At 41.5% G+C, this 16,555-nt stretch overlaps 1 protein-coding gene across 1 annotated transcript in view; it reads right to left on the bottom strand.

Moving 5' to 3' along the window:
• Positions 1–13,227, bottom strand: part of SMAP2 (small ArfGAP2) — a 41,301-nt gene extending 28,074 nt beyond the window's left edge. Inside the window, exon 1 of the mRNA XM_054572044.1 lies at positions 12,714–13,227. Coding sequence (XP_054428019.1) covers positions 12,714–12,816 — 103 coding nt within the window. The 5' untranslated portion in view covers positions 12,817–13,227. The remainder of the gene's footprint in view (positions 1–12,713) is intronic.
• Between the last annotated feature and the right edge of the window lie 3,328 nt (positions 13,228–16,555).

Below are 16,555 nucleotides of genomic sequence, written 5' to 3'. Positions count from 1 at the left end.
AGCAAAAGCTCCAGGTTTGCCCTTCCAAAAAGAAAACATTCACTGTAGTGTTTCAAAACCTAGGTGTTTCAAAACTGGGTATAATGACATCCAGGTCAGTAAGTGTGGTGCAAGAGGGTGGGGCAAAGATGCCAGCCTTGTAAACAGAAAGAGCCTGTAAAGGGAACATTATATAGACAAACCCAAAGCAGGTCTCTAGGGGAAAAAAAAAATCATCGCTAAAAAAGAGACATTGCAAGGTTCTTCGAATTAAACAAACCTGTTCCAGTGGGAACAAGGACAGCTTCTAAAGCTGCTGCAAGGTTATCATTACTGTCTGTGGCACCTGAGCACAGTGTCTAAATATTTACTCCCATCCCACAAAAAGGCTAAGGGACCGCTATTTCGGCCTCCTGTTTCATACCCCATGCTACATTTTCCCCAAGACCATGTGTCACACTACAACCTCCTAGTGAGAGGACAGAGTACTAGCTTCGTGACTGGCTCGTTTTTAATGGCACAGAAGCCAGAAGCACACAAAAGGAATGGCACAAAGAAGCAATTACCACAAAGCAACCAAGAGATTCACCTGCTCAGCTCCCAGAAATGTCACAGATTTTCAAATACCTGAGTTAACAGTATGAAGGTGACTTTCAAAAGACAAACAAAAAAAAAACAAAAAATGATCTGAACACACATTAATGGAATAATAATGTTTAGGATGGAGATGTTAGACACTATGGGCCAAGCACTGTGCATTCAGTTTACAGATATAAATGAGACATACAAGGTCTGTCCAGAAGGTATCCAGCCATGTAATATGAAAAATGGAGACATTTATTGAAGAAGATACAAGATACAAGAAATATTGTACACAGGACAACGATGCCCCAGCGTCCTTCAAAGCACCTTAGGACCTCACACAGTTCTCCCAATCACCGTAAGCTGCCCCGTTGTATTTTCCTGAATCTGACTGATGGTCTGAAATCTCTTCCTTTAGTTTTGGGAAAAACCAGAAGTCACAGGGCGCCAAATCTGGGCCGTAGGGGGGCTGAGTCACTTGGGTGATTTGATGTTTTGCCAAAAAAACTGCAGGAGACGTGATGCATGAGCAGACACATTGTCGTGATGAAGCTCCCAGTCACCAACTGCCCACAGCTGTGGACTTCTGAACCATCCAAATAGTTTCCATAGAGGAATGCTCAAGCTTAACGCAAAATTTGATGCAGGTTTGGAGCTCTATGAACTCAATTATTTTGAATGCAACAGCCACACAGTACACGCGCTCACTCAGTGGCGTCTACCATTCCCACTGACTAATACACTAAAGTCATCATTGCTCACACATGCGCATTCCAGTCCACTCTCCCTGGCTGCCAGGTACATTGATGTTACACAAACCATTTCTTCAGTATATTAACAATGGCTGGACTTGTTCCAGACAGACCTCATAGACCCTGTCTTCATGGAATTTATAGCCTAAAGAAAATCCTTAAAAAATGCAGTCACGTCCAGCTGGTATGGCTCAGTGACTGGAGTGTTGTCCCCGTTACCCAAAGACTTGAAGGCTCAATTCCCAGTGGGGGACACATGCCTAGGTTGGGGGTTCACCCCATCCCAGTGCAGATCACAGGTCTGGGTTCGTAGGCAGGTAACCAATCGATGCTTCTCCTGCACTGATGTTTCCCTCTCCCTTCCTCTCTGTCTTGCTAAAAAAGCAAATGAAAATGTCCTCGAGTGAGGATTAAAAATAATTTTTTTTAATGCAGTCATTATTATCACCTTTCTTTCAATGTAGGGCCTCAAATTCACTTTCCTAGGGAACTGAATTTAAGTGTAGGAGACCTGTATGAACAATCTAAGATTCTAATCAATGGCACTACAATATTTCCACATACTAAGTGTATAATGTGGAAGACTGTACGTGAGATGTAAGAATATATCTTGGCCCATCCTGCTGTGATCATGCCTCTTTAAATTTGTCCCTTACAGTCAGGCCAGGACTCTCCCCAGCTCTCCACTCCTTGCCACTCCTTGCCTCCACAGACGTCCACTGCAGCAGAGCAGTTCAGAATGAGGGCCGCCCCCCTCCGAGCAAGGCCATCTCTACATGGGCTCAACCCAGAGGACTCCCTGACAACACTTCACACAATTAGAAGCCCACATGACTACTCGACTCTGAACAACCATCAGTCTAACAGCGACACAAAAGTTTGCATTGTACCATTACTTATAACACTGAGAAACTAAAAGCCCTAATGTCCAACAACTGGGCAAGAGTTAAGTAATGACATATTCAAATGATACACTAACAGAATACAGTAAAGGTATTTAGGTGTTTTTAATGTCATGAAAAATGCTTATGATAAATATTAAGCAAATAATTATATACATTATTATGGTGTAAGCTCTAGTAAAAATGGGTGAAATGGAGTATAGACAATATCTTCTACATGATTATATTTCATTCTCCTCAATGATTGTTATCACAAGTATGAATAACTTTCAGAATCAAAAAAATAAAGTTTGTGTTTTGTAAAGAAATTGCATTTAATGATGTTTAGCTAATAAGCACAAGGATTCTCCTACCCACCCCCCACCCTCCAAAATCCCACAAGACAAAGAATAACTACTCGGGGAGTCCGTTCCTATGGTAACAATTCTCTCCTTTCCCCCCACCCCTGCAAACACATACGGAGTTTAATGAAACTGAGCCCTATTTTTACTCTGTCTGCAATATGGGCCCTGGATTCGTTTTGGGTCACTGCTGTCAGGCGGCTTCTGTTCGCAGACTAGGCTTAGAACCAAGTCAGAACGCTCAGAGGAGCCGGTTGGGAGTCTCCCTGATTCCAATGCTGCATTCAATGACACTTCCTTTCTCTCACATATAAGCTGGGGATGTTATTATAGTCACTCTAAGAAAGACATTTTCTTAAAATCCTCCTTGGTCTGAAACAGTTCCTCTAACCAAACCCCTCATGCCTACCTTCAGAGAGACAAAGTCCCCAGTTCCAAACAGCTACTCATTCAGTAAAAATGCTTTCAACAAAGCAAAAGAGCCTGAATCTTTTAATTCTTCCTTTCTCAAATCAGCTGTCACACTTAAATCGGTTTCCATTAGCCCTGCTGTTTACAGCTATTTTGAACAAAAGCATCATGGTAAGAACAGGGAGTTTCCTTCCTATTTCTCACTGGAGCGCTTGTGTTAGTTATAACCCTAGTGGTAAAGTATCAACAAGAAAGGGACACCAACACCCCTTCCCCCATGAGCTTTATGCTGCAGCAAAAAGAAGTTCCCAGCTTGCATAGAAAATCCTGTAAGAAGTTAGTTTTTGAAGGCATAGAACAAGAACCACTATCTACACAATATTAAAACAACTTTTAACTCAAGGCTTGAAACCCTGGAGAACTTATTTCTAAATCCACACACTGTGGACTCATTAAGACAAGAAAAGAGGAAGAAGTTAAACAACATTTACTTCGTGTGCACTTCGGGAAGCAACGTTGTAGGATTAATATGTAAACCCACATTTATGGATGTAAGCTCTGATGTAGAAACTTGGGCACTTATGGTCTTTCCATCACTAGCAACTGCTGCAAAAGGCTTCATGGCTATTTGAAAAAAGGGAAAGAAAAAGTATTCTATTCTCTCAAGGTCCTATGCTAGAAGAACAGACTTACCAGCTACAGCTGAGAGTAGGTCTCTCCTCCTATATTTGCTTTACTATTTTCAGTACATCATAAAATGAGAATGTTGCACATTTGTTTTGTTGGTTAAGAAGAAACGACAGAAAGCCTGAAGAATCCAGTCCTCACTGCTTTGGATTAAGAAATTTCCTTTTGAAAATTTTGATTTGAAGTAAAAAGAAAGAAAACAATATAGCATTCTTCACGTGGGCTTCTGAAATCCAGTACTTCCTCCAAAACCATATTCTATATGCATTTAAAAGCAAACCAGAACACCCATAGGAAGTATACAAATAGGAGTTGGGGAAAGGGTTACGTTCCACAAAAATGGTCAGAAAACTACTTAATGTTAACTGAAAATGAAAAAAAAATAAAACCAGCAATAATAAAATCCCATTACTGCCAGTGATACGTTATTTACAAAGGTGGGATTCCAAGGCAAGTTTCAGCCACACATGAGGGAAGAAGCGGGTAAGGAGGACATTGGACAAACTGAAGACAACCACCAGGGCGACCTTACGCTGATGGAGGCCACAGCTGAAGGCAGATTTGACTCATCTCTGGGGCTTTCCACTGGGGAGGGACCTGCAGAGCAGCCATCAACGGACCAGCAGCCACAAAGCCTGTGGGGAAATGCAGGATCCAGAAGAGCAGGGTGGGGAAGGAGAAAATTTGGAAAACGGAAGAGTCAAATACAGTAGCGAAATATTATACTTAGGAAACCTCTTAAGCTGAAATGAAGTGGCTGGAAAGGACTGGGATTCTGGAAAGCAGTCTGATACGCTTTTTATATACCAATTACATTTAATTACATGTAGAATTATAGTAATACCTCCTAAGAGGAAGTTAATTTTTGGAGAAAAGAAAAAAAACAATGAAACTGATACAATTTTTACTCAAACAGTGAGGGCCCGTTATCTGCAGCCTCTGTGGAAAACAGCCTAAAAGCAAACACACACTCCACTGGAAGCCTTTGCTGGTGGCCTAGTTCCACCAATTCCATTAATGCAGCGGGGGCCCAAAGGCAGGTGACCTGGTTGACAAAAAAAGCACTTTTACAAAGTACTGAACTTTTATCACGGAACTCATTACATACTTTATAACCAAGGAAAAACAAAACAAAAACAAACCTAGTAGCAATAATTTGGGAAGTTTTGCCTTTAAATGGAGCGGCATACACTGTCCTTACCAGATAAAATACTTTTCAGGTCCTGTATTGAAGAAAGTATGGATAGAGCCAGTTACCTCACCTCCCTCCCCCAGTGCTAACCCATCTGAAGATGTGGAGGGAAAAAACAGACAAACCAATAAGACCAGTTAAAATATGCAGCACAAGGAAAATCAGCACACTGCAATTACTCTAACAAAGAAAGACTAATTTGCATGTGTTACTCACTCAAGTCTTTCAGTCTTAGATGGGACAAGTTCAATGTGTGTACATCCTGCTTAAGGCTTCCCAGCATTGAGAGTGGGAACTTATTTTCTGAGTAACCAAATAATAAATCATGCCAGGCAGCAAGCAACAGTTAAATCAGACTCAACAGAAGCCAACTTTTGTAGTCATGCATCCTGATTATATAGGCAATGACTGAGTCATTACATTACTTCCTGAGAGTAATTATCAAGTTAAAATCCTCTAGAAGCACACAAGGTTGTATCTACCTGAAACCCCTTCTTACCTCTAGTCCAAAATAACTCAACTATTTATTTACAAGGAGAAAGAATACATCTTGGAGGGTTTTTTTAAGTGCTTTTGTTTGTTTCCACTTGGATCCTACCTTTGCTCCACTCTATCACAGGGAACTGCATCTCCCTTGCCAACTGATTTCTGGGTAAGTTCCATCAATGGTAGGTGCTGATAAGGATAAGAAACAGGAGGACAGGGGAAGCCAGGGTAATGCCCTCTCTTTTATTTGATCTGAGTTCCAGCTGCCACCAGACAGCTCTTCTTTCCACACTTCTGGCTCACACCAGATGGCTCAGGCTTCTGGCCTTCGGTGACACCAGCACCTTCTAATTTCCTTGGGGGGTGGGGGGGTATAGTAGCTCCCAGGTGTTGCTAATCTCTGGGTGGCCTCTCCGGCCCATTTACCTTCTCAGCTCTTATATCATCTGTGTAACTTATTCTGTATATTAAATTCCCTCTACTTGTACCACCTACAGTGGTTTCTGTTTCCCTGATGGGATCCTGACTTTAAAATTCAGCTTTCCTAAAACTTAAACACTCAGATAACCTATAAAAGATTTCTCCTAATAAGAAACCACAGATTTATGGCCCTGGCTGGTGTGGCTCAGCAGACTGAGTACTGCCCTGCGAAGCAGGGGGCAGCTGATTCCCAGTCAGGGCAAACGCCTGGGTTGCAGGCCAAGCCCCCAGTAGGGGGCGCATGAGAGGCAACCAAACACTGATGTTTCTCGCCCTCTCTTTCTCCTTCCCTTCCCCTTTCTCTAAATAGTTACTGAGAGCCTGATTCGTGCTGAGCACTGTTCTAGGTGCTGGGAACGCTACCGTGAACAAAACAGGCATCAAGCCCTCACCTCAGAAAGTTTACATTCCGGCGGACAGGTTAACTTGGCAGATTACAATTTTAAAAAATGAACTAATATAGGAATATGTTTTTAACAAAAGAGGGATTTGGCACAAGTGAATTCACTTTAAGATGTTCTACTCTACGCAGACTTGGTCCTACCTTTTCAATGTGGTAGCTGAACTGTCAATTCCAGAGGCCAAAACAGATCTTCTTCAAAGTTACAATCTACTTAGACTGGCCACTTGTGCTCAAACAGAAGTACAACTGTGATAAGGATGTAAGCAGACACAATAATACGTGTCAGGCATTGAATGCTTAGAATATAAAACTTAAGTGTCTTTTATGCAGATTCCTGCTTGGCATCTTTTTGACAGGGGATATCATTTAGAGGAACTGAGTCTGAGACTGTTTAATAAGTCATTTTATTCTTTGTCTATAGCACAGGTAAATTCCATCAACATAACATATTGTACTAAGCCAGCTGCAATGTACTTAATGAGTAAAGTTTGAATTGCATGACATTATTTCCAAGATAGAATTTGCAGGCAAAAAAATAGAAACGGACAATGACTCATGTGGTAAACAGTTATATAGACAACTGTGCCCAAGAAAGCTGCCACCTACATACCACCAGGACATCAGATGAAAAATGCAAAGAGTAGTTTTCTGATCTATTTGAAAGCAATAGATTTGCTGAAAAGTGTACTGAAAGATCGGCACTACCTGTTTGTACATCCTAAGCACTGAGTAACCATGAGTACACATCAAATATGCAGCACTCTTAGACTGCTTGAGTATAAAAGCATGTTCAGCCTCAAAGACCAACATCATCAACTCCAGAAATGACATAACATTTATTGCTGTCATTTCACTAGACTTTTCTAAGATAATTTAATGCATTCATGAAACTGCACTTCCATAGAGATCTTGTGGGCACAGTACTTAGGCCTTTCTTATTACCCAGCAATTAGAAAACATTTCTGCAATATTTATGCTTCCATTTAGTAGCACGTAGACTTCCAGTAGTATGGGAGTCAAAGCATATTCATAAACTCAGTACCACAGAGCAAGTCAACTAGAGAGCTAGGATTTTAACCTTATTGGCCCCTACCTACCTTATCCCTTGCCATTCCCCAACATGTAGTCAAAATATACTCAAGATTCCCCTAATGCACATATACACATGATATGGCACACTTGGCAGCCTTTGCACATTGTTTCTTCTGCCCAGAACGCGAAGTCCCCTAAATTCGCCTGGCAAAGTCATGCTTATCATTCAAGATACAGCCTACATGTCTCTTTTAAGCCACAACTTCCTGAGGCCAACTTGTCTACTTCCTCAGTGCTTTCATTTCTCCCTGTATACAACGCCATAATGCTAATCACAACATTGCATCACTTACGTGTTTACATCTCTGCTTCCCCATTAGACTGTAAAGTTCTTGAGACCTAAGACCCTAGCTTTTAATCTACATATCCTGGCACAATGTCTGCCACAAATAGGTGCTGAAGAAATGTCTTCTGAATGAATGTATGTAGTGTGGGATTGCAGGCTTGCAAAGAGTTCCCCCTAAAAGTTACGGCATTTTGTACCCTGTCCCACTGCCACAGGTTATTTCAAGTACAAGGAGAACGAATAGGAAAGTATCTCCCAGGGAACAGGTTTAACGAGTTGATATTAAAAGACAATCTAATAGGGAACTGGACAAATTACTTTCAGTAAAACTGTGTCAAGCTAACCACCACTGTCAGAATTCAGGTGTGTTAGCTGTAAAAAGCTAGAAAGTTATTTGATCTTGGCTGGAGAAGCCTGTTGGACTAGAGATAGAAGCAAAACTCTTTCTGTTGTGTAGATGTAGTGGAATTTTTTTAACCTCTCAAAAGGTGCCACAGATACAGCTAAAGTAATTAAAAATTGATAGGAAAGTTCATGTTCTAAGCAATGATGTTTAACAAGCAATGATTTAGTTACCAACAGAAAATAAATGGAAAGCAAAGCTAGATTAATTTACCAGAGTTAAAATTCAAGACTACTATTAGAAAATCTCAACACAGATTCCCTGGTCTAATCTTTCACCCGAGTTTTAAAGAGTCAGGAAGCATCCAGAGATCATCCTCAAGGGTTCATAAAGTAAAACTGCAAACATGCCAGAACCCCCACATAGAGGAAATGGTTTTGGCTAAAAGACTAGGGAATTACTGCATGAGTCATCATAGCTGTGGCTTCCAGGAATTAGAGTATTTAAGTTTATAAAGTCACAAAGGGAAACGAATAAAATCAAGATAAAATAAATAAGATCAGCAATGGTAATAATAAATAATGCTTACAGCTATGTAACACTTGTTTACAAAGCACTTTTATTTTCAAAGAAGGAAACTTAAACTGAGAATGTTAGCTGGCCTGCTGAAGGTCACAAAGTTAAAATAAGCAGAGTAAAGGAATTTAACTGGATACTGCGATATCAAGTCTACATCCCCTTCATTCATCTGCTCCTTTGCTTCCTGTAAGGTGGGCCTCGATGTCCTACGCGGGCCTAAGATGCTTTCTGTGATGCCTTTAAAGAGATCAGATGTTTCCAAATCACTTAAGCATATCTTTCAACTTAAACAAGATAACCCAAGTAGAGCCTTAGAAAATACCTTGGAAGAATGAAGCCCCTCGATGTTGCAAATCTTCAGGTTCTCCGGGTTATACTATTGAAGGAAAAATGCCAGGTGCCCTGAAGGGTGGGTTAAACCTACTGTTTGCACAAGAGCACAGCATAGGAATATATTCAAATGTAGTTGTTTGTGCATAGATTATCTCTTAAAAGACACGTAAGAAATTACCAATAATGGTTACTCCAAGGAAGGCAAAACGGTGGCTAAGGAAGCACGGGCAGGAACACAACTTTTCACCGTACACATTCCCATTTAAACCTTTAAATTTTGAACCACATGCAAGTGCTACCTTTTTCAAAAGTTTAATTTAAATTTAGGACTATATCATGGGAATTCAAACACAGGCAATGGTTAGGTGATTGAAGGCTAGACATTTCAGAGACAGGATGTAGCAGAAGAGAAAAGTAAAGAAGTATTACAAAGTTTCTGTCAGGCTCCAGAATTCTGATGTGGTATTTCAAAGTCTGAAGTAAATACTCCTCAAACCATCACATTTTGTCTGTTTTAATTCTTCCTTTTTCTTTCTTTCCCCTTTTTTTTAAAAAAAAAAAACTTTTTTGTTTTTTTCTCTTTTTTTCTTTCATTTTAATTCTTCGCTCATTACACAGCTCTCAACGCTTTACGAACTGTGATCCTGAGGAAGGAGCGTCCCAATAGTGGACACAAGTATTCAGGTCATCAGAAAGGCAGATCCTTCCATGGCAAATAAGATAGTATCCAGTTCAAACCTGTCTCTAAAGAGGTTGATAAGAAGTTATTTCAAGCACACTGATAAAATATGAAACTGCAGAGCTCCAGACTGAGCCTTGGACCAGTTCGACTCCCCGAAGGGTCTATCGCAAAATGGGATCCAGCCTCAAGTAGGTAGAGTTACCACGGACATACCTGGAATTTTCAGTATGTTTGTTCTATCACTACTACTACTTAAATCAGTCCAAAAACTTACCCTAAAGGTCACAATAACTTGAAGATTTGGGATGGTGAGGAAACCTATCTTTGGGCCTAGAGTGAGTCACGGGTTTTTTTTTAAGGCAGTGCCAAATCAGCTTCCTTTCCCACAGAATAACCACTTCTGTGCCTTACAGGTCCCAGAAACTGGTGAGCCTTGTGCTCAAGGGAATTTTTGAAAATTCAGGACCAACAACACTTGTACTACATAAAGAGAACACATTCTTGTTCTCTATTCTAATGTTTAAATTACATATTTAAAGATAACAACATTCTGCCCTGGTCGGGTAGTGCAGCTGGTTAGAGCGTCCTCCCTGTCTGCCAAGGTGGCAGGTTAGATCCCTGGTCAGGGCACAACTGGGATCGAACCAGTGAAGCCATAAACAAGTGAAACAACAAATTGATGTTTCTCTCTCTCCCTTCCTCTCTCACTATAAAATCAATTAAAAAAAAGATAGTAACATTCTTAAATAAGTATAAGGTTTTAAAAAAGGAAGAGTCATCGCCAGAGTTATTTTTGGAACATTACAAAAATACCTGCTCATAGGTCTGCAGTTCAGGGCTAAATCATCCAATTTAATATTAATGGATTAGCAATTACTCACCAGGTCATGTACAATTAGCTCTCAATTTTCTGAGTAAGAAAGGACATGAGACATAAAGATAAATAAACTCAAATCCAACTCTCCCTTTAGCCAACAGTTCTTGAAATCCTCCTCCTATTAAATACATATTTATACCACAGCTAATAGACAAGTTAATCTATTGATGTCTCTTCTCTCCATGATCTGACAGTTGTTCACATGATCATTATGACAACCAAAATCAGGAAAAAGGAGAAGGAAAATGAGTGAGAGGAGCTGAAAGAGTGGCAGGGGTCAGATAATGCATAAACTTGGTAAACTAAGGCCTCAACAAATGTCTTATTTCACTCAATTGAAAGATGGCTGACATATTGTCATCTCAATTTTAATACAATGGCCAGGTCCCTGAAGCCACGAAGCTAAAGTGTAAAGCTAATTTGTAAAAAGAAATTGTTTCAGGAACCAGGATTCTACCATCAACAGCAGTTAATAAGGTTTACAAGCCAGCAGTTACTAGCTCTCATTAAGAATTAACTAATGTTTCATTACCTGATCCCCAATAATGCTATTGCTAAAGAACAATGGAAAATTTGGAGGAAGAAGTGATGAGTCAAACTCTCTCTTCCATATGCTGTATTTTATTGGAATATGAGTAAGTATAAGAGTGGTATGACAAATGGGGACGTGGGGGTGGTACTAATCACCAGAATGGCAGCTGACTCCCCAAATGCAGCACACTCCCTCCGGTGGGTTGCTTCACTGTGACTCAAGACCTGTCAACTGAGGACATAAGGGAGTTTGAGTGAGGCCAAAAGGTACACTCCTAAATTTTAAACAGGATTTTTCTATAGATCTAGGACAAGATCCAGCAAGAGTCAACTTTAAGACATTAACCTACTCAACATAAGTTGATTCTAAAGTACTTTTGAAAATGAGTCCTTGCTAATGCAAAAATTCAGGAAAGAAGTCTGGGAATCTGCTTTCCTAATGACACATGCCATTTGGTAGCGGGCACTAAAATGTACTACTAGGTCTCTAGTAGCGTCGATGTATATCATCCCCCTGTTCTCCTCACATAACTTTATTTTTCTAAAATAAAAGGTAATTAGTGAGAGCATCAATTATGCATACACTTGCTTTCTCAATATTGACAAATACAAATATATCTGAATCTCTCTTGCATACTATATGCCCAATATGCTATATGGAAAATCCACTGCATTATGAACAGACGTAAATTAACAAAAGCTCCAAAAATATAACTACCTCTTTCTCCCCAACCAAAGGAAAAAAACTCCCAGTTCCTCCAAGTATATTCCAAATAATTCAGATAGGAAATAAGGTAACAAAATGTTTACAGACATTTATATCTATAAATTTCAAGTGCAAACGTTTCACTAATAACCACGCTTCCCTAACACACTGATTTTCGTTGGCTCAAACCATGAATCTTTAAGGGAACAGAAAACACAGAATAAATGACTCTGCCAATTTATAATAATCATTGTTCACCTTTAGAAGGGAATCATCATGGAAGCAACAAATTCAATGCATTCTTTGCCTCCTTTTCTCCAGTGGTTAAACGAATCATGCTCTGCACTATGGCCATAATCTGCTAGTTTCTGCCAGCACATACACATTAGGCCTCTAACGTGCTCCACAAGCCAGGGCTAGGCTGTCTAGAAATCCGCACTGTGTCACTGCATAAGGCAGTTTCCCACTGCACATACCCAGGAAGAAAGCCACCTAGCCACTCTGTCAGATCTCAGCAAGTCTGTAAAATGACAGAAGGAGCTGCTAACCAAATGGCAAGCAGCAAAAATCACCACCTTTAACAATCATTTAAGCACTTTTCCTCCCCATCATCACCTCACTTTCCTCCTTTCTCTCCTTCCCTCCCTTTTTCTCTTCCCCTCTCTTGGTCTCCCTCTGACACATCCACACACTCACTGCAGTTCACCCCCAGCTTTGCAAGCGGAAGGTTGGGAGCTCTAGGCTGCCTCTGGAATGACAGCTCGGAACACATTCAGAGCCCTGAAATACAGACACACTCACCTGCACACACCACGCCACTTCCACCCCCACCATCACCCCTCCAACACACACACACTCGCCCTCGCAACCTCTCTCCACACCAATCCCGGCGCTGCAGCAGGACACCTAGCAAGCTCAGCAGCAAGAGTAGCACAAGATTACCATTAAGGATGATTTGGGCGGCCTAAGCTCCAGAAATATCGTGCCCACACAGACCACCTCCCAGGCGAGGCAAGGAGACTGGAGGACCTCCCGCCCGCCGGGGGTGGGGGTGGGTAGGATGCGCTACCTTTAGACTGGCAGTCCGCACAAAACTTGTTATCCTCTTCAAGCAGCAGGTTGGCCAGGACCGCCTGATACCGATCCACGTCCTTCACCGACTTGCCCGTCATGGCCAGGGCGCCGGCGGGGGCAGAGGGCGACGCGCCCTCCTTGCCCCCAGAAACCTTTGCCTAGATCTGTAGGTGAGGACTCCCGCTCCCCCGCCCAGGGGCACCTCCTGAGCGGGGCAGAGCCCTCTCCTTCGACCCCGCGCCCCTTCTCCGGTCAGCCGCTCCAGCCCCCTACTCTGCAGCCCCTCAGTGCGGCGCCCCCTGGCGGGTTTAGGTAAAGGCTCGAGTCCGGAGAAAGCTGACGGACCGGGGACCGTCAGCCCATGCAAAGGGTGGTCTCGGGCCTGCTGGATGCCGCGCACAGAGACGTCCACCCGGCCTCCCTGCCTGTCTGCGGGCGGTGCGTCCTGGGCCTCGGTTTCCCTAGCAGCTGCTGCCTGCTCTACCACCACCCCTGCCGTCTACTTCCGGCAGCTCTTCCTCTCCACCTCCACCCAGCCCAGCCCGCGCATGCGCCCCGCCCCCACCACTTCGTACTGGGCTCTTCCCTGGGCTCCGCCTCTCAGGAACCAATCCGAGCAGAAGTGAGGGGCGGAGCTTGGGGTGGGGCGGAGGGAGGAGTGAGCACGCCCCCTGCATGCCCTTGGAAAAGAATGAATGGAGCCTGGTAGAAAGGAAGCGGAGGGAGTGGGAGAAAGTAAAGAAAAACAGCAATAAACATTTACTGAGCTCTTAGTATGTGCCAGGCACTGTGCTAATCTCTTCACATGAATTATCGTAATATAATCCTCAAATCATCTCTATGAGTTAAATATTCATCCTTATGTAATCTGGAGGTTATGGATATCCCAGAGACCTCTGTCTTATTCTTTTTTTCAACAGCCAAATAAAAAGGATCAAGCTTCTAACCCGTGATAAGAGAGACGTCGTATCCTCCCCAAATTCTGAGAGATTTCTGGTTACTTCTCAGTTGAAATGCCTGCTTCTACTGAATTCTGGGTCTCCCTCTTCATTAGCTTTCCTCCTGTGATTTACTACCATCTTTGGTTTGCGTGTTTTTGCCTGGTGCTTAGACACTTTCTTTCTTTTATTCCTTAAATCCTCCCGAACTGGTCCAGCTTTGTGCAGCAGACTTTTACTGAAGGTTATTTGGAGGGAGTAATGTAGAGAGAAGAGGTGATTACAGCATACCACGGATTAGGCAACTACTTAAAAACGATTATTAAACACAATTGTCCAAAGCCACCCTTGCTACAGAGAATTTCTCAATGACTGTTCTTTTCTCTAGGGATCCACCTGCCATGTGGCAAATGTATTCATTCACTCACTCAGCAAATTGTTACTGAGCAACTTCTAATTTAACTATCAGGCATTTACTGGGGAAGAGAAAACAACATGATCCAATCCACAATTTTAAAAGATCACTGGCTGTCGTGGGACAAATGGATCAGGGAAGCCGGTAAAAGCAGATTGTCAGTTATATTACCTCTGGGGAAACCCTCTCCTCCTTCTCTTTACTTTCTCCCAAGGCAAGGCTTCCTTCAAAACTTTAATCTCATCAGAGGAAAATTAAAATTTTTTATTACTTTATTAATCAAGACAATTTAGTTCTTTTTTGAAACCTCTTCCCTTTTAGTTTTGCCTAAGAGGCTTGACTTTAATAAGCACACAAGTCCTTTAAGGTATTTTTCCTAAACAAAATCTCAGCTCTTGGTCTAGAAGGGGTTCAGCCTTCCCCTTAGGTTAATTGTCTCAACCTGCCATCAGTTTGCAATAAATTTTCTTACTATAACTTACTTAAGTTTTCTTACTTTAACACCTATTTTATAAATGAGCAAACTGAGACTTAGAATAATAAAATCCATCTTGTGAACAGTAGAGCTGGGATTTTTAACCTAGGTCTCTGAGATTCCAGCAATTCCAGCCTTATTACTGTCCGAGTTTTGTTTATGTTATCCTTTATAATTCTCAGAAAAACCCCTCAAGATAGGTATGAGCATAACCATTTTTCAAGAAATGATGAAACAGAAGCCCAAGTTTGCCCAATGTATTGTAGTAACTGTGCCTTAGTTCAAATCCTCTATTTCTTCTTTTCACTATGCGAATAGCCTTCCTGCCTTAGTCTAACCCTAGTTAAGCTGATCTTTCACCCCACTCTTTAGAGAGTTTTCTAAATGACAAATCTTATTGAATCACACTCTCCTGCTTTAAATCCTTTAGTTTTAAGTCCTCTCCATTATCTGTGATAGTGCTTCTCAAATTTTCCCATCTAATAAAGTCTAGTGATTTAAGCACACAGACTATGGGACCAGAATGACTGTGTTTAAATCCTCACCTTCACCACTGTGTGACTTTGATCAGGTTAATTAACCTCTCTGTGCACCAGTTATTTCATCTATAACATGGGGATTGTGATGATATTAATTGTACCTATTTCATAGGATTGTTGTGAAGCTTAGCTGAGATGATGCCTGTAATATATTTAGAACAGCTCTTGGCACATAGCAACTAATAGACAATTAAAGCTCTTCACTAAATATTCCTGGCTTTCTGCCTTCTGGGAACATGGTAGGGCTTTATTTCCTGGGCCTCTTAGTTGAGTGTGGCTAGTGACTTTGAGCAGAAAAGATAAGTGTCACTTCATGCCTAAAGCATTTATTTTCTGCCTTGAGACTTCTCTGATTGTTTTCCCCTCAGTTATGTCAACCATCGATGTTCAAGATGATGACTGTCTTACTCAGTTTGGAATACCATAGGCCGGGCAGCTTAAAAACAGCAGAAATGCATTTCTCACAGTTCTGGAGACTGAGAAGGCCAAGATGAAGTGCTGACAGATTTCAGGATCTGGCGTAGAGAGGGAGAGGATATAGAAAAAGACATCTGAATTCTCATCTTCTATGGGAGGAAGTGAATAAGCAAAGCTGAAATCTGTAAATTTCAGGAAAAACAAGTAGAAGAGTTGAAAACAATTGTCTCAGAGGAGTAGGTACCAGAGTGAGTTGGTATGGGAAGAATGTAGGTATTTGTCATCAGAGGCCTTGTATGATAGACTTTTAAAATTATGTATATGTTTTACTTTGATTTTTAAAAAATTTTTAAATTAACCTAATATTTAAAAAACCCACAGTCATCCTGGCTGGTGTGGCTCAGTGGACTGAGCCCTGGCCTGTGAACCGAAAGGTCTCCAGTTTGATTCCCAGTCAGGGCACATGACTGGGTTGTGGCCAGGTCCCTTGTTGGGGGCATCACATTGATGTTTCTCTTCCTGCCTTTCTCCCTTCCTTCTCCTCTCTCTAAAAGTAAATAAATAAAATATTTTAAAAACCCACACTCTATATTTATATAGTAAATATATTTATATTTATATAGTAAATATAAACACCCATGGGACTCTAAGACATGTTTCAAAACATTTCCTGTCGAGATAGTTTTAACTGCATACTAATTTAGCCTTGGATGGACATCCCTCTAGATTTTTCTCTTCTCCTGCCCTCCCTACAAAGTCCAACTCCTTGTAAGTTTGGAATGCCATTGTATGAGGGTCTTAAGAAACCCAACTAATTGTAGCTTAAACAAACATGGCTTTATTTTTCTCACAGAACAAGAAATCCAGAGGCAGAACAGTTATTTACACTGATTCAGCTACCTGGCAAGGCCATCAGCACTGAGACTATCGTTCTGCTTGCCATCATCAGCCTATTGAATTTTTATCTGCATGTTCAGTGGTTCTCAAAGGGTGGCCTCCCCAAGAAGGACCACACCAAGGCACAGGATAGTTAAATTACCCAACACCAAAGAT

The sequence above is a fragment of the Pteronotus mesoamericanus genome, unplaced genomic scaffold (assembly GCF_021234165.1).
Source record: "Pteronotus mesoamericanus isolate MK-2021 breed Mesoamerican mustached bat unplaced genomic scaffold, CSHL_Meso_final contig_221, whole genome shotgun sequence".
Classification (NCBI taxonomy): Eukaryota; Metazoa; Chordata; class Mammalia; order Chiroptera; family Mormoopidae; genus Pteronotus; species Pteronotus mesoamericanus.
This window is presented reverse-complemented; position numbering and strand designations above follow the sequence as displayed.